This window comes from Sinocyclocheilus anshuiensis, unplaced genomic scaffold (genome assembly GCF_001515605.1).
Source record: "Sinocyclocheilus anshuiensis isolate Anshui unplaced genomic scaffold, SAMN03320099.WGS_v1.1 scaffold487, whole genome shotgun sequence".
NCBI lineage: Eukaryota > Metazoa > Chordata > Actinopteri > Cypriniformes > Cyprinidae > Sinocyclocheilus > Sinocyclocheilus anshuiensis.
Genome location: NW_015548240.1, coordinates 2,198,728 through 2,217,347, shown reverse-complemented (window position 1 = coordinate 2,217,347; position 18,620 = coordinate 2,198,728). Strand labels below are relative to the sequence as shown.

Genomic DNA, 18,620 nt, shown 5'->3' with positions numbered 1-18,620 from the left:
GATGCTGCTTTATACCTACAGTTCTGGTCGACATCTCATCTCCAGAATGAATGATTTGTAAGTTGCAACAGCTGGTGTGAGTATTGAATTAATGTTCAGAAGAGTATTACAAAGGGAATGTAAGTTAAAGATGGAGAAACATTTTTTGAGGATTTAAGGGAGAGAGAAGAAATAATGAATAATTCTGTGATTTTTGATTAAACATTGGATTAGACATACTGTAATACGGTATTATGGAAAGTAATTAAATTTTAAATGTCTTTTTTTAAATACCAAACAGTTTACTTTCATATGTCTGCATTTAACATTCTTTTCAGAGGTAAAATCAATACTACAAATGCACCTTTTATCAGAAACATTTAAAATATAAAGGCTGAAATTAAGAAAAATCTTCAGATTTGAAAGGAAGTGAGTGAAATTTAGCAAGGCCATCACTCAGCATTTAAAACTCACTAATACCGTCAGTCAGGAAACCACATAAATAAATGACAAGGCAAGTTAGGAACATCAACAGCATTCACATATGTGAACCCTTGCTGAACCGTATGCTCACAGAGGGTGTTTACTTTAATTTCTAGCTGATGTGGTATATTTAGTACATGGGACTCTTGAAGTATACTTAAGGTTTGGATCAGACTTGCTGTTTTTAGAGGCTCCCCTGAACTGTAATTAAATCTCAGGGCGTGTGCATGTATCTGTATGCATCTATGCGCATTCGCACACTCATGGCCCACATATATGTTGTGTAGATGCATACCCATGTGCTCATGTGAGCCATCTGTGTGATCCCTACTGTGATTTGGGCTGTGCCATCAACCTAATGCTATATAGTCATTATATACGTACATCTCCCCCTGTGGCTGCGAGACACATCAAAATCCAGCACAGCATCTCTCCAATGGCCTCATTTAGCTTCTATGCCGCACTCGCTGATATTTCCCACTTGGGCCAATCAGATAAGTCATACATGGTTTAACCACACAAAAGAGCACTTGGAACCCCAAGCGGATGCGGCACTAGGAAGAAGCCTCTGTATGCTTTAGATGAACACTTTTGAGAACCAGAACGGTATATGCAAAGCTTAGAGGGATTAAAAATAAATAGAAATCATACTACTGGGGAAAAGGAGACCATCAAGTTGGGGTTTTATCCACTTTTATTTTGCAATATGACCAATATCCTATCATATTCAAGTGTGTATGAAAAAAGTTAAGTCACTGATTTATTTTTTTGAAAAAACTAAATACAATAAGCATTGGATCAAGGCACATACAAGACTGGCCAAAGGGCATTCAATGCACTTTGGTCTTCAGTTGTAAAGAACAATTTAACTGTGGCAACGTAAAAGTGGCTTGAATTAGAAAACAAAAACATACAAATAAGAATTATATGAACAAAAAATAGTTGACACTTTTTATATTCCAAATAGAAAAGAGCCCAAATGTGTTTCTTGCCATATTTTTTCTGCCCATAATATTCCTTTTTGGAGGGCAACGTTTACATGACGTGGTTAACTGTATTGAGGGATACGGTAAATGCTGTTTCCCTTTGCTGAACGAGCGATATTGAGTTCTATGTTGTGTTTTTGCCCATCCACTTTGATTTGACTGCAATGTAACCTTTCATTTGATCTGTGTGCTTCATTTGCAAAGGATTTAGGATTCTGTGCTCTGTTGCTGCCTCCTCCAGGGCAGAGAGGAAGTAATAGATATCTGCTTCTTAAACGTTGCAGTGATGTAAAACCTGGCAACGTTCTGGAGCGGGCAAACCGGGATTCCTAAAGAAACCCAGAGGTTTCTGTGACACCGGAGTAAGTCTGTACCTGCCATCCTTAGAATTAACAAAACACTTGTGTCTTTATTTCCTTTGATCAAACGTATGCCCTATATTCTCACAGCCTTGTTTTTTGTTGTATTTATTTTTTCCACTGACAGCAACGTAGCGATAATTTTGACCTGTGCTTATACTACATGGTTTTCTAAAATCTGATTGTTCAACACAGCAATGAAAACCCACTTTCACAGTTGACAAGTCATCATATCTCAGTAGAGCACAAAGTTTTTTTTAATTGGTCTAAAACCATAAGTAAAGGAAGTACAGTACAAATGACTACAAATATCTAAAATATAGAATTGCAGTTTGTGGCAGCATACACCGACAGCTCAGTGATGGCCTGCAATCAGAACCTTTTTTCCTTTTAATAAATCGTCCTTAAATATAAATTATATGGCAAATGTACATAACGATGCTTTCTCAGTCTTTTCAATCCAGTGTTTTTCAAAAGACCAAGCAGTCTCCGAGTCACTCATTTGCAATAAAACGTCTTTGTAATCCGCGCACACTATCATGAATGAGAGTAGTCTGAATCTGGTATTCCACTGTCTCTGTAGCTTCTGTTGTTGATACTGTTTTCGCTGTGCGGGCTCTTGTAAAGACTTAAGCCATTAGGAGGAAAAATTGTGTGTATCACAAACTCCTCCTTTGAAACGGGCATGTGATTTATGGGAATCATTTGAAAAGAGGTCTCTCTAATCTCCAAGATGGAGTTGTCCTTCTTTGTTCCAGCTTCGGCATAATCGTCCTTCCGCCTGCGCCCTTTGTTGTACGTGCAGTTCCTGGAAAATAAGGAACCGTTCCTGTGGACGTACCAGCACACCAGGGCCAACATGATGATAGCCAGAAGGGCCACCGCCCCTCCGATGATAGCAGCTAAAGGCAGATTGGAATTTTTGTAAGGCTCTTTCTCCTGCTCTCTGTTCAAGGTTGTGGTGGGATTGTACGCTTTCAGGGAACCAGTCTCTGTCTCTATGCAAACAGGTGTCTCGTCTGACAGGTAAATGTTACTCGTCTCCATGGGAACCATGCATATCCGATAAGAGGATTCGGGCTCCAGAGCTGTGAGCAGGTACTCTGTTTTCTCCCCTTGGACGATGGTCTCGGTTATAGATCCGAAAGCAGGACTGTGGCCCAGCTTTAGCCAACTGAGCCTCAGGGCCGTCATGGGCTGGGATACTCTCCAGGATATGTGCACCGTCTCTGCGCTACTGGATTTGACGCTTATCGTGATGATCTTGCGACTGGACGGCGTCGTGCTACGATAGTTTCTTCCCAGCTCTGGACCCTTAACCACAGGTCTTTTAGTCACATATGAGGGCCACTGGGGTCGAGAGGGTGGCAAAGTGTTTGAGACGGTGCTGGTCTCATATGTGGTTGGGATCTCCGTGTCTGAGCAGCCAAACAGCTCTGTGGATAGGTCTTTGATGGCCATCCCTTTGACCTTATCGGGACCTTGGCACATGAAGCCACGCACGTTGACCTTAGATGGAATACTGCGCAGCCAGTCACGCACCCACTTCATCCTGCAGTTGCAGTTCCAGGGGTTGTTGCGCAGGAGCAGCTGGGTAAGGTTATCCAGGTCGTCAAATACCCCCATGGGCAGACTGCTCAAGTTGTTGCCTGACAGATCCAAACGGTACAGCTGTCGCAGAAAAGCAAAGGCACCTGCTGGCACGTGATTGATGTGGTTGTCTTGAAGATTTAGCTTCTCCAGGCTTGAGCCCGGCAGGTTGGCGGGTGGGGAAGTCAGGGAGTTCCGTACCAACGAGAGCTCGGTCAGGTTGACTAAATTCACCAAGGCCATCTCCCCAATGCCCCTGTTGTTCAGGAGGTTGCCATCCAGAACCAGTCGCTTCAGGTTTATAAGATCCTGCAGGGATGCCTCAGAGATGGACGAGATGCGGTTGTCGTCGAAGCGAAGCTCCTCGATAGTCATTGGCAGGCCTGAAGGTATGGTGCTGAGGTGGTTGCGGGACAGGAAGAGCAGCCTCAAATGGTTGCTGTCCCGGAACGCACCCTCTTCGATGCTGACAGCTGATACGGAATTGTCATCGAGGTGTAATTCCTCAATGATAGGAATCTGTGCCAGGGACGCGTGGGTGATAGTCCGGATATTGTTCTCCTGCAAATGAAGTTCCTTGACATTCAGCGGCAAGTTGGTGGGGAACTCATCCAGATTATTGCAGTATAGGTAGATCTTTTCGACACTGTTCAGCCGTCGTAGATCCGTAGGGATCCCTGCGCTTTTGATGCGGTTGTTCTGGAGAAAAAGTACTGTAGCATCCTCTGGGATGCCCGAAGGGATGGAAGTCAAATCCCGGTCATTGCAGTATATGAAAGTCCCATCGCACCGGCACTGCGAGGGACAGGAGGCTGAGGTCACCAACGGATTGGCCAGGCCAAGCAGAAGCCCAGCTCTGATGAAGAAGACGAAGAAGGACTTGTAATTGCTTGCCATCGCTAATGTCCTCCTTGCGGTCGTTGCCCTTGGAGAAAAAAGAAGGGAAAAAGTCAAATTTATGCCATCTGAAGAAAAGGCAGTGTCCTGCTCTAATTGCTGTTTTATGTACGGTGCCTGCAGCACCTCTTTCATTGTAAATGATTCAATTTAAGACAAAGAATACAATATTTCTGCTGCTGAATTAATGAAAAGAGGCTATTAACATTTCCAATGACATGAACAAATGAAAAAACTATGGTAGCGAAACATGCCTGGGGTGTTTATCTTGATTGAAATCATTTTTATATCAAAACAATACAAAGTAGTGAAAAAAGGAAAAAGGGATTAGAGGAGAGAAAAAAATAAGAGAAAAAGGGAGGACTGAGAGGTTCAGAAGCAAGTCTAATTGAAGTGGAAGGATATTCCCAATCAGCCGTGGATGTAGATAACAAATCCTTAAACCCACTAGCTTTCCTTGAATGAGATGCCTGTGTGTGAGAGGTTTTATCTTTTTCTGTGTGTAATGTAATCGCAGGCTCTTGTTGTTTTACACATTTCTGCTGTTAGCCAGTGCATTTCAAGGCTGCTTTTCATTGCTGAAACTGGTGGCAGAACACAGTCAGGCCTTGTTGATTGAATATTGTAAAACTGACTTGTCTTTTTGCCCTGTCTTTGTGCATGATTTTAGGGTATTATAATTTACAAAAGTTTGGAGGCTTGCAACTTGAAAGCAAACGAGAAGCATTCTGAATTATGCCTGCCAAAACTGTATCATTTACAAACCCACCCTTTCCATTTGTTGTGACATGGCAGTTGATATGCATTATTGCTATATATATATTCTATTGCTATATATATATATATATAGACTAATTTTTCTTAGGTTTCTGTGTGCATAATATACTATTGTTTAGACATAATGTTATAATATATATATACATTTAAATATTTATATAATATATAATGTTACATATATAAAATGTATTTCATATATAATAATTCAGTTTTTTTCTTTTATATATTTTTGATTACATAATAGATAATTTTATACTTTACTTCCATAGGCTATTGAAGCCTATGTAAGACATTTCTTTAATCTATTTATTTTAATTTCACATTTTTCTTGTTACTTCTATCTATGCATATATATAATATTACAAAAAATGGCACTTATAACCACAGCAAGATCATCCATATTTGTCATACCTGATTTAGAAATGCCAGTTAATCCTCTGCTGCCACCCAAAATCCAATGAGGCTTTAAGCTTTCCTTTCTATTCTTTCAGGAGATGTTTGTCCGTCTTGTCAAAGGGGTCTCTTTGGTTATATCCAGACCAGGCTGGTATCTGTTGAACTGATCCTTGTTTGTACCGCTGACCTCTTGTCTTGTATTGCAGCGTCCACAGTTCATGCAATCAAAGGCTTTGCCATGGTAGATAAACCTATAAAGCAAGCAGCTCCGCTTCCAGGCAGACCTCAGGCAGCCTTCTCCTGTGCAGGCATGCGATTTCAGTGAATTTAATCACAAAAAAGGACTAAAACAAAAAGAAAGGAAATAAAAAAAGAGTTGCGATTCCTAATCAAACCCTTTTGTGCGTATCAGAGAGTCCTCTTTGAGAAATGAATTGCTCCCGTCTCTCCCGAAGCAGGGCGAGATCCAGGGCGGTTCGGTTCTGAAGTCAGGCTCCAAAGTCAGCCCCGAATCCTGTAGTCTCACTCCTGGCAGGAGCATGAATAAAGTATCCAGCCTCGTGGCTCGAAAGCAGAATCTCCTGTGCTGCTGCAGCACTCCTCCTCCCTGGCTCTCGTTTCACGAACCTGTGCCCGATGTGCAGACACCCACTCCTTCTCACATGCTGAACTTCCTGGCAGGGAAAGAAAGAAAAGAAAAAGAAGTCAATAAGAGCAAATTCTTTTATTACTGACAGCATATGTCATGACGGCAGGAAAGGTACGTGGGCTTGTTGAGAATGAGTTATTGACTGTGCCATAATATGCTGTTAGGCAGCATTTATTTAATTCTGAGATGATAGTGCCAAGGCTGAGATTGAGTCAGACAGCGATGCAGCCAGCTGCAATTGGCCACTGTCCTTCAAACAGAACACTTTCACGTCGCCATCGACAATACATTGACGTAAACCGATAGCTTTTTAGCTTCTCTTTTCAAGGTTTGCTCCTAACATAAAAAGTACACCACAATGGATTGGATTTTTATGGATTGTTACGGCCTGTAGATTGCTCCACTGCATTTGAGACTTATCAGATGGAAGGAAGGGAAAAATAAGAAGGGTGTGTGGTTGAGATGGGAATTTGAAAGTCCCTTAAGCTTATTGGGTTTCTGTATATCAGGGGATTTATTTGCCTCTGGGTAAATGACCACAGAGAAAAGCCCCTGGGCTGCAGTCCTTTGATAGTGGACACTGTTTGTGAAACCTGGATTAGTGGAGATGTTGTGTGGATTTTTATAAAAACCTTTCTTTTTCCTCGCCTTAAGCCTGTGCTGCCTGGATAACCGCGTTCGCTGCTCTGTCTACCACTAACCCTAACATCCTCCCTCTAGTGTTCTCTGTGGTGATGGCTGAAAAGAATTCCTTTGCATAAGAAAAGCGACCACGGTTTGGGCCCTGCGACAATGGCCGAAGACCGTTCCCTCCCGCCTGGTGACGTTCTCCACCGAGCTGTGCTTTCAAAGACGCTCTGGAAGCAGAAGGTGAAGGTAAAAATAAGAATCATAGTGAAGCATATTGCTGCTGAGGAGTCAGGCAGCCACCAAAGGTCCCTCGGGCTGCCCCGACAGCACCTGAACACGGCGCCCTTGCACTGCTCAAAAATGTACATGTGAGATGAACGCGCTTTATGTCTTGCAGACTCATGAATACCCAAATGGGATCCTCATGCAAGTCACCTCTGGTGGCCCCAAGGAGACGGCCGTGCTGCACCTACCATACTCTAATTTCCCACGGTACAGCTTTCCTGTTACATAGACTGACAATATGTATTTCTACAACTGACAGCCACCACCACAGTTTGTGCCCTTGCCTGAAACCCTTCTGCTGACCTGCGGATGGTAACCTTGCTGTAGAACACACTGGAGTATGTCAGGCAACTTTGAAACCGTTGTATAGAGTGACAAGGAGAGGTTAGGGAATTGAAGGCCCTGTAACTTGATTACAGGTCTTGCCAGCGCGGTCTAATAATACACCCCATCCTTCTGTTGAGCCTAAGTGCTCCATGTGCATGCTTTTGTATTAGTAGATTACCAAGAGCTTGGAAACAGCAGCTGTGACCCGACTTTAAGGACAGGTGATGGTTGACGGTGAGATTTCAGTATGCTGACATGGACTAAGTTGCTTCCTTTTTGTCGAATCCTGAAACATTTTGAAAGATTTGCTTCATGATTGCCAGATAAATTGAAGAGGAAAATAAGTACTTGCAGGAATGGTGAATGGTTGGATAGTAATCGGCGTGCAATTTTACAACTGTTCCGAGGAAATGTATTGATTTGGAGAATTATGTGTGTAAAGTAACTTGCCATTTTTCCAGAAGTCTGACAAATAACAGACTGCGAAATTATGTGGAGATGGAATTGCTCTTGCTTTATGCACTATACTCAATGTAAATCACTTCCTGGCACAGGAGTGGGCAAAAGCAAGTTGGCGAAACGCAAGCCCCTTTGGTTTTTTCTGCCAAGATACTTTACTGAAAGTATCAGGGTTCACTCACAGGTGGCTGTGTATTTCATGATATTTCATCCGAGATCTTACTCAGGAGACCTTGATAAAAGCACAGGTGTCTTGGGAAATATATGTGGGCCAGTATTATGTTATGGCCGGAAAGGTCAAACAGAAAAGAAGGGAGGGCATCTACCTCATACACTTCACCAAAAGCTTGTCGTGCTAGCTGTCTCAATAGGTCATGCTAACCTTGATCTGGCTGGATGATTGGCTGCATTATCCTTTCTTTCTTCTTCCCTTGGCTCCTCAGATTTCACAGAAGTGGCAGCGGCCCATTATTCATTACAAATTAAGCATAAGGGCCCTGGCCTTCGTTCTTCTGCTTTACTGAACTCCTTTCACATAGAATTATTAGCTTTTTCACATTTTGTTAAATCTTCAAGCCCCCTACCCCACCCATTGCTCATAGCCAGAGAGAAAAGGCCACTGAATGTGACGGGCACCTCTCACTATCGTTCTAATAGGCCGTATTTCCCGTTAGGAGATCGTTCTAATGGCCGGGCCTGCTTCTGCTCCATTGCTCTGCTCAAAGTGATGTTCAATCGAGCATCCTGGTTAAAATGGCCATAGCCACAACTACCTTTTGCTCGTTTAGTGTCTTCAGTTCAGAACATTAGAGTTGGGTCTGAGAAATGGGTTAAAAAGGCATTTAAGGGAGAAAAAATCATATTCTATTGTGATTATGCAACATAGAAGTGCAGAGAAAATATTTTTGTTTTTTGAATCTTAATATATTTGAAAATTGGAATATTAAAAACAAACAAGTATTTTGCTTTTCTATAATGACAATTCTTTTTCTTTGAGTTTTTCTGCATTTTTAGAGAAATTAGGGCAATGCTTAAGATGGCAAACATTACACTGTTCTGAGATGTTTTCTATTAGTTCCCAAAAATGCTGTCACATCTGATCAGTGCCCATGCATGAACGAAGACATTTAGGATGAAATTAAATTTGCTTCTTCATTGGTAGGTCCTGGGCTATGATTATGAAAAACAGCTTTCTTGTTTTCAATAGATAATAGATTCTGAACCCCAGGCGGGATTTGAACTAAATGCGCCTCTTTGTCATGTATCATATGTCCATGAAGCCAAATCAAGCCTCTCGGAGCCTAGTGGGCCGAGAGATGAAACATTTCTGCCTACATATTTGGAAACGAGAAGAAGGGTTTGGGCACGGCTTTAACGTTAATTTAAGAGCAGGCTATTGTGCTAGCGGCTCCCCTCTGGGTTCGGTTTTGGGGCAGATGATCCGCAGGTTTGTCCCTGGTTGGCGTTCAGGCAGTGAGAGTGGATTCTAGGGGAGACAGGGGGTCTTTTTCTTTTGTGCTGCACTGAAAAGAAAGTGGTCTGTGGCAGCTGCACTGTTTTCCCCACTTGGGGGTGGTAGGTGCTTCTGTATCGGGCCTGTGCTTGTCAGATACACACACACAGACACTTGGAGGCTGAACCGGCGCTTTAATTACCACATATGTACCCCCTGCTAGGGTACAGGGGGCAGCAGTTGCCGGACAAGGGCAAGAAGGGTTGGGTTGATTTACTGCACTGTACTTTTCTGTTTCCACTCCAAAGGGGGGTAAATTGCATCTGTAATAAAGCTAAAATTTGCAGCCCTTTTTTCTGTTTGCCCCTCTTTTGTTAATTCAGACAGTATATTTAAAATATAAGAATAGATAATTTTCAGGAAATGAACTTCTATGCTTGTTCTTTCGAATGTACGTTTTGAAGAACGGCCTCACTGAGGTCAGAGGTTGGCTGCCGACATGAGTGGAGAATTATATGAGAACGATTTGTTTTTGTCCTCGGCACAAAAGGGTGACAGACTTTTTTCTGAAGGCCTGAAAGACATGACCATTTCATGTTGACTCTGAGTGAATGCCACGGACCACTGGGTTTAGCCTCCGGCATTCGTGGCTTGAAACAAAGAGTGCTGTCCTCCTGGCTGCCAATAAACATACACTGAATGCTTAGATATTTGTATTAAAATATAGACCGTTGATTAATTTGCATCCCTGTGTATTACTATCTAAAGGGAGACTGGTATTTATGTCTTTTTAAAGCACAGAGGAGTAGTATTTGTAAATTGCTGATACAAATTGTTTATGCAAGCGAAAAAGACTGCCACAGAGTGCTTTGACACATCCAACAAAGAACAATGGGTTAGTTAATTTTATCACCCTCCTTACAGAGTCAAAACAGACCATTTGTGGTTCTCAGCTATTATCATGCTAAGAAACTAACCTATCCGAATACACAGTCTTTTAGTACATTTGCACATATGATGCTCAAAGCTAGGGAAAACAACTTGTACTCAGTACATTGGGGATTCAAAAAAGAGGTCTTGTTCACTTGAATCTCTTGCATAGTTGTCTAATGTGAATCCTCTTTCATAGTAGTCTTATAAACTGATTTAATCAGCTCTGACTGAAGGCTTTATCTCTTATCATTGCATTACAGTCCCTCGCTCTTTATCTGCACAAAACTATTATTTCAATCTTGACATTTTCTGCCTAACAGATATGAAAGCTTATCTTTCAGATAATTTGGAAGGCTACTTAAAAGAAGGGAAATTCGTTTGATGGGAAAATCCTGAAGCAGCGGACAGCCTCAGATCTCTTTACTGCGCCACACACTCACATCTCTCACGGAAAAGCACAGGGCGCACATTTATTGCGCGCCAATCTCGTAGTCTTTTGAGTGTTCCTTAGTATTCCAAATTAGAATGCGACCCTCATAATCAACAAAGCTGTCTGCGCTGCGAGCGGTTTCGATGGGAGAGTTCTAGTTTTGTCACGCGCCGCATCCTCGATTCCCCCATTCTTTATTCCAATCACTCTTCCATCACGCTTCTAGAGCACAGGTTGGGCATTATTAATAGATATTTCCTCATTTGGAATCGACGTCTGCTCGCTTCTCTTGCGTTAAAGTCTCTCAAACTAGAACAGATTTCAGACGCAGCGCGTTAAGTTTACGCGTTCCTGTTGATTACACGCGGTTAAAATACAAGCTGCATTGCGTTTTTTTCTAAACCAGGACTCGATATTTAAGGACTTGATATCAGGCTAACTGATATAGAATGCTGATGGTAATAATAAAATGTAAGTTGAGCGTCCTTAGTGCGTTTATTCGCGCGCGGCGGCATGGAGACTTAAAGGGATAGTTCACCCGAAATACAAATTAAAATTCGGTCGTATTCTCATATCCAAGTTGTTCCAACCCTATATGATTTAACAAAATCCGTTGTAAAATGAGATGTTAGGCAGATTAATAGCCTCAGTCACCATTCACATTCATTATATGCAAAAAAAGATGCATTGAAAGTAAATGGTGACTGAGGCTGTAAGCCCTTAACATTTCTCCCTTACATATCATTTCGTGTTCCAGGAAAGAAAGTCACAGAGGTTTGAAACAGCATTAAGGTTATTAAATTATCCCATTATTTTCTTTTTAATGCAAATTATTGTTTTAAAAATTATTTTGGAGATGCATGCTGAATGCTAAATGGCAAAATGAAGGGCGATCTACTGCTAAATTTCTTGACTACTGTACTTGTGAGTTCAGATTGCTATTACATCCCCCTCGAATCCCTAAGGGTCTGTCTACATTCGCTATAAAATGCCTTTTCCCATTGAAATAATTTTTAATGGATCTGAACGTTCAGAATCAAAGTCTACTGCGTGAAGCTTTGTCGAGTGTCTGAGACGTAAGGGATATATGCAAATTTGCTCTATGCATGGTTTGAAGGTATTTGATCACCTTAGAGTGCTGAAATGGATAAGGGAAAGGGTTAAAAACAGCCCAAAAATAAGGGGAAACTCAAAACAAAATACACTTACCTGCCCAAGCAATAATTCAAAAAGAATATCCTCAAATCATAAAGTCAGTCCGTAGGATAAATCCAATAAGATGGAAGATGATTTCAATCCCCAAAAAGAGCCCAGTGTCAGAAAGGCTCAGTAGCAGCAATGGTGCGAATAACAGGGTGTGTTTTTATTTCCACACACACTTGTTTACATACACACACACACACACACACACACACTCCTTTGGCTCAGAAGAGACAAGATAGAGAAGTCGGCAGAGCTGGTCAGCTGCCTGGAGCTCACTACAAGTGTGAGGTTGCATCTGCCTCCAGCTCGGCTTCAACACAGCACTGATGTCATCTGGGGGCGGAGCTTGTGGCTTCCTCCCCTTTCTCGCCCGCTCTCTCTCTTTTTCTTTTTCTCTCTTTCCCACTTCCATAATGCTATATTTACTGTGAACGCTAGGGGGAGCAGGAGAAAGAAGGATGAGAATTGAGCAGCCTTGAATAGGCAGCTTGAGTGGGCACTTCATGTGTTTGTGTTGAAGGCCACCAGAAGCATTATTTATGAGCATTATGTGTGTGTGTCTAAAAATTAAGTAATGGAATTTATATGCTAGAAATGCTGAGAAAAGGCAGAGCAGTTTATCAGCACTGGTATGCGCTTATTTAAATCAGAACAGTGAGCTTTCTTTATTTTAGTGATATGAGTATGTGTCTGTAAGAGAGAGATGTTAATGGCATCTAAGTTTCACAGCACATTATGAATTTTTAAGCTCGGAAGTCAGGCGTTATGTTCAGCCTCATTATGCTTATTAAGTATTAAAGTGGCTCCAAATGGCGAATTTGCTCCCTCATAAACCAGCGGTAGCGACTGTGTGTGTGTCATTGTCTCCAAAGGGCTTTTGAAGACCTTTGTACAGTGGAGTCTGTTCCTGACCTCAGCAGACCCCTATGGATGAGCGGTTATTGTGTTCTGCCTAAACTCTGTGCCAGGAGATACAGTTCTCCTACACTATTTGTTAAGGAGATAGTTTACCCCAAAATACGAGTAATTGTTTGCTAAACCTCATGTCGTTCTATGACTCTTTATGCTTCTGTGGAACAAAAAAAGGGAAATTTCTAGGCCACTCTTTTCCAAATAATGTAAGTAAATAAGGACTGGGTCTGTCAAGCTACAAAAGAACAAAAAAGCAACGTAAATGATGTGGTCCATTCTCCAAGGTCCCCCCCCCCATCTGTTATTATATTGAAAAGAGTGGCCAGTAAATTCTTAAAAAATTGTAAAAGCATGCAGGTTTGGAATCACATTTTGTTGAGTGATGACAATTTTTATTTTTGTATGTACTATCCCATTTATGGATTGCTTTTTTCCATTTAAAAACTTGATGATATACTACTTCTCCATTGTGACTTTTTAAGTGCTTAAATAATTATTATCATCATAATTTTTTAATTACTGCATGAAATTCCTCCAGCTTGCTTTACCTGCATGTTTGATGATATTTTACATACTTACAACCTTTGCCAAACCATGTCTTGTTGTATAGCTTTACAAGCATCCATTGGAGGATTAAGCAGTAATAATGTCCCATCCACCCTGGGCTTTTACAGCAGGTCTAGGTGTCTTGTTTTTAGGGTCAGAGGTGGAGAAGCAGGACACAGTTGTATGTGACAAGAGGTCAGTGCAGGGCATCGTGGGCAGAGGGTGTCTGTCCCCCCGCCTCGGGACGGATCACGATTCCAGCCTCTGCATCGACCCTTCTGGCATTTTTCTCTCCTAAATCTGAATAGGCTTTGTCTGTCATCGGCCCTTGATTGACTCTTAGATGTACAAAGGGCCCCAGTGGAGGGCCCCAAGAGGGTCCGATTACCACTATTTCAATACAGTTGGGGGAGTCTTTGGTTGGGGTCATCTGTTGTTTGGGAGGATGAGCGTTCCTCATTTTTCCAAAAGATGCCATTTATTTTATCTCCTCAATCTTAATGTGTTTTGACAACAGACATGACTTTGAAGGAGCTCAGGCCCTTCTCCTCCCGCTGCCCTTCTCTCGTTCGTTGTAGTTAGGGGGTAGAGACGAGCATAGCTAAGTTTATTAAAGCACTTGATGCGGTTAAGTGCGAACAAGAGCGTTTTTAGTTCAGGCTTTATGCCTGAAGAACGTCTGACCTCTTCTTTCAGGGATGTTCACGGTACATTGTTCACGTGACAAGCAAATAAGTCGCATTAAATTGGGCTTTCATTCTCTGACGCGTGTTTCTTATATGGTGCTCTTCACTTGAATGGAATTTACAGCGCGAGTGTGTCAAAATCAAAGCCATACCTAAAGTCGCACTTTTCAAAGACTTGTTGAAGGGTTTGTCATTCTGATCTTTACACCTCGAGTGTATATTTCATCCCCCTGGCCCACTCTCAAACAAACAATCCTGAGCTCAGTGCTGTGCTGTCCAGCTCCAGGAGATTTGTGGAGTATTTTTCTAGTGTCTCCCACACACACACACACACATACTCATATTTACCTAGCTAGACTGTGGACATACCATAGACTTAATTTGTTTTTAGACAAGCTAATTATCATTACTATAGACCAGTGGTTCTCAACCTTTTTTTCCACTGGGCCACACTATGGTCCAAATGCAAGTCTCACGGGCCGCACGCATATCATTTACATATTATGTCACCAATACAAACCAACCGGATTTATAATATTATAGCCTAAATATTATGATATCTAATCGATTACATTCATTGAAATAAATAAATAATTCTACTCACCATTAATAAAACACCTGATGCTGTCGGGAGCTGACCAGTTTTGTGAAATATGGCTCGAAAGGAGTAACAGCACAATGAAGCTGCGATTGTAAGTTGCAGTCTATAAGACACGCGACATTGCAGAAAATGTGCATTCACAAATGTAGCCTATGTTGACCCAAATATGGAAAGCACTTTCGAATTGAATAATCTGAGGTTCTCTCCATAGATGTTTTGCCACATTTCTGCATTTAAGGATGATTGCTGCGTAGTATGGGTGTTTCCTTTTGCCTGAACATCTTCAAGTGAGTGGCGGGGCAAACCGAAAGTTGATGCCGAAAGTCCAGCACTCTCCTACCTTTACTGCTGATATTGCGACTATTCTTGTTTTTGTGTGTTCCTTCGCTGGCATTTTCCACATTTCGTTTTTCTCCCTTAATAACAAATTTGTCCATTCTGATGCTCAATTTTACCGAACTAATGGCTGCTGATGACTATTTGAATTTAATTCTGCCAAAGTGCGCACTTGTAAGTGTTCGTTAAATACATAACGTTAATTACGTGAGTACAGGTTTGCTCATGTCTGAAAATAATATATGAAAAACAAAATATTTTACATAACAAAAACATTATAGCTTATATTTGATTAGTACATTTTTAAATGAATGTAAAAACTAAAATGAATTGTAAAACTGAAAGTAATTTTTTTTTAAATTGTGTTCAGCATGGTGGGCTGCATTTGAATTTGTGACGGGCCACGGGTTGAGAACCACTGCTATAGACTAACCCAAACCTTAACCCTAGAACAAAAGAATATTTAATAATGCATCATAATCAATTTATACAAATTAAGTTTTTTTTGTTAATTATACAGCTATAATGTATTTTTGATAAATTCATTGTGTACAATGAATGCCAAACATTACTGATTGGTTTGTAGATTTATACATTGTTACGGATTCTTCCAAAACTATCACATGTCATTTTTGCAATCTAAGTTAGCCAGCAGTCTTTGTTACACAGTGTAAAATACATCACCAAAAACCAAATGTTTACAATTGCAAGGCATAAAAATGGATGTACAATATGAGATTTTCAGTGTCAGTGCAACACTGGCCTGGTATTTATTTTTGAAGCACATGGAGATCTTTCTTTTAGAACTTTTGGGGGGTATTTTTTTAAAACAAATTTAGCAAAGTATGGCTTTGTAAACACACATACACACTCTGTGTTTAGAATACATAGTTGCAGGGCTTTCTAGGCCTAAATGTTGAACCCATGCCCAATTAAAGGCAACTTGGAAAAGCTTTTGCCAAATATCTGTTTTGTGTCTTATTTTTGCTATATCCTTCTGGTGCATTTCCATAATCATTCACCATGGGCAATTAGCAGCGATCTCTGTGCTGCTGACTTCTCATCCTCTCTGCCACTTCCACAGAGACCTCCGCAATATGGCAAAATGTAGGTTGCTGGATGGGGTCCAGCTCCATGTACAAGTGTTCATGCTCATGGCATCATGATAGAGTGGAGATGAATTATTTCCTGCCTTTTCCTGTACTGAATGAGCAGTCCAACAGCCCCATTCTGAGATGGGACGCTGCCTTACGCAACAAGTCAATACTGTCTCCTCCTAGCCCATTTTTAATGCAGATCCCAGATGTTTAGCAATGACTTCCTTGGTCTCAGGAGACTAGGATCTCCTAAGCAGCAACAACAGTCTCACCAAGCTGACTTCCTGCTGTTCAAGCCTGAAACCAAAGGTCTGAGTCAGCGGTCAGCACTCTTGTGTATTTGTGAAGAATGAGCAAATCCTCACAAAAAGCCCTCTGGGTTGTCTTCTCCATTTTCCCCTTTGTGTCTGTCGCTTGTTTTTCTAAGGACCTTCTTGTGTTGGCCACAGGGATGGGGGAGTGGGTTTGGGTTGACTTGTCGACTGTGTGGAAACCTGTGGACCCCCCAGTGGTAAATGAGCTTCGAAACAATGGCCTCTGATCAGATTAGATAGCTCACCCCTTTAACCCCCCCCCTAGCCCAAACTACTCCGTTAGGCCTATCGGTATTGCTAGAGATAAAAGATGCCATCAGCACACAATGAATCCACAGTCTCGCCTCCCCAGCGCTCTAATGTAGCTCACTCAAGCACCTCGCTCTCTTCCTCTCCAACGGTTTACTGTTTCAGCCCTAAATCTGTAATTAGCCAAATAACAATCTTCTCACTCTTTCAAATATAGAAGCCTCCCCGTCTTCACAGTAGGAATTTAGCTGTGCAATTGAAAGTCTCTGGAGGACTTTCTCTTTTGTTAGAAATGCACTCGTTTTCAAAAAGTTTCCAATAGGGCTGCAGCAAACAACTATTTTGGTTATCTATTAATCTGTTCACATTTTTTCAGTTAATTGGAAGTTGCTTATTTATGCAGTTTAAAGTATATATTATATATGTATTCTTTACATATTTTATATATTTTTATTATAACATTGCATACATTATTTTAAATACTATTTAAAAGTATACATTTCAATAATAAGGACATATTTATAAAGACTGTTCACAGTTTGAAAGCATATGTTGTATTTGATATATATTTAGAAGTATTGTAATGTTATATTACACATTTAATATTCAAAATTAATTGAATTTAAAATGAATTTTTATACATGTATACAGACACACAATCTTTTGTGACGGTTGGTGTTTATTCTTTGTTATCAAAGGAAGCTCGCCAGTGGTTTTTGTTAGTTTCGCTCCTCAGAGAGGAAGCAATGCTTAATGACATTAAAGGTTCACTGACACAAACACACACAGGGAAATTGTAGATAAGCTTGATAAAGCAGCATTCTACAGACCTGTGTACTCCCGCTGGATTTGGCTAGGTTTCAGGAAGTCCAGAGATTGGGCACAAAGAGAGTTACAGAATGATTAAAGCTGTTGGTATGAAGTTTATTATTTAGTATACTAGGTGCTAAACAACAGTCCATGCCTTTGTTCATTTGCTGCCTTCATGAATTTTTATGACGCAAGAAGAATGCAAATAGGCTTCGCTTGAATCAATTTTTAATCAGTGTTGGTCTTTATTTCTGCTAAATCCTCCAAATTTTATTTTTCTCTACCACCCAATTTTTTTTTATCTTGAGATATGACAGAAACCGCCATTTACAGCTGCTCATAAAACTTGCTGCTATTATGAGTAACATATACTAAGATGTTTATAGCACTTTAAAGAATCACATCTGCTGTGAATCAGTGTGCCGGAGAAAGACAAGAATGCGCCCATTGTATTTTCATGTTCTCCAAACGAAGCTCAAACAATGCTCTGTGAGCTATGTGATTTTCGACGTCTCACCTTGCGTTGACTTATGTTGTATCTACAGGAGGGCTACATGTTTGCAGTGAGTTTCATTCTCTTTTCTTCTTTCTAAATAATTTAGCAGTGTTTGTAATGGAGGAAAATCATTATTGGTAATGAACCTTGAACGACTGAATACTAAGTGGCTTCTGCAGAACCTTCGAAATGTAACTCTTGAGCTTCAAGCACAGTGAATTTAGGTCATCAGGCCATTGTACTGTTTACATAAAGTTGTTCATTTGCATAAAGTTAAACCTTTCTTTGTCGATTCACTAGACACGGCCACATCAAGTCAGCAGAAATTGCAACCACATTAAAAACGAATTACTTCCGATCATTTCGTCACTGTAAATCACTGAAGGCAAACAACCATCACTTGTTGTCATGCTACTTGTGAAAAGGAAGTAGGACATTACAGACTAGTGTCTCGCTCTTCTAACTCAAGTGTGTAAGACCTTGGCTTTCAACCTTCCCATAATGAAACTTGAGTCCTTCTGTCAGATCTGGAGGTGTTTTTCTTAACACCTCAGAAGCATCTGTGTGCCCCAGCATTCTCGAGCGCTTGTGTGAGCGATGTATCAGATATACCCCATGTCTTTGTGAAGAACGGCTCAAGAGCAGACAGGAATGGAATGATGACAGGTAAATGAGGGGAACGGTTTGTGTACATTTCTTACTTGAGCCGCCCCCCCCCCCCCCCCCCCTGATACGCG

The 18,620-nt window shown here is 41.1% G+C and overlaps 2 protein-coding genes across 2 annotated transcripts in view; one reads left to right on the top strand and one right to left on the bottom strand.

Moving 5' to 3' along the window:
• The window catches only part of macrod2 (mono-ADP ribosylhydrolase 2), a 606,396-nt gene that overhangs the window by 109,333 nt on the left and 478,443 nt on the right, over positions 1–18,620 (top strand). The window lies entirely within an intron of this gene.
• On the bottom strand, positions 1,139–12,118 carry flrt3 (fibronectin leucine rich transmembrane 3). The gene is made up of 3 exons (XM_016442365.1): positions 11,843–12,118; positions 5,483–6,141; positions 1,139–4,322 (listed from the first exon to the last, which is right to left on the bottom strand). The coding sequence occupies exon 3, from the start codon at positions 4,292–4,294 to the stop codon at positions 2,345–2,347; it is 1,950 nt and encodes a 649-aa protein (XP_016297851.1). The 5' UTR covers positions 4,295–4,322; positions 5,483–6,141; positions 11,843–12,118; the 3' UTR covers positions 1,139–2,344.

Coding starts and splice junctions, on each gene's coding strand:
- flrt3 (XM_016442365.1), bottom strand. CDS start 4,294: ATGGCAAGCAATTACAAGTCCTTCTTCGTCTTCTTCATCAGAGCTGGG.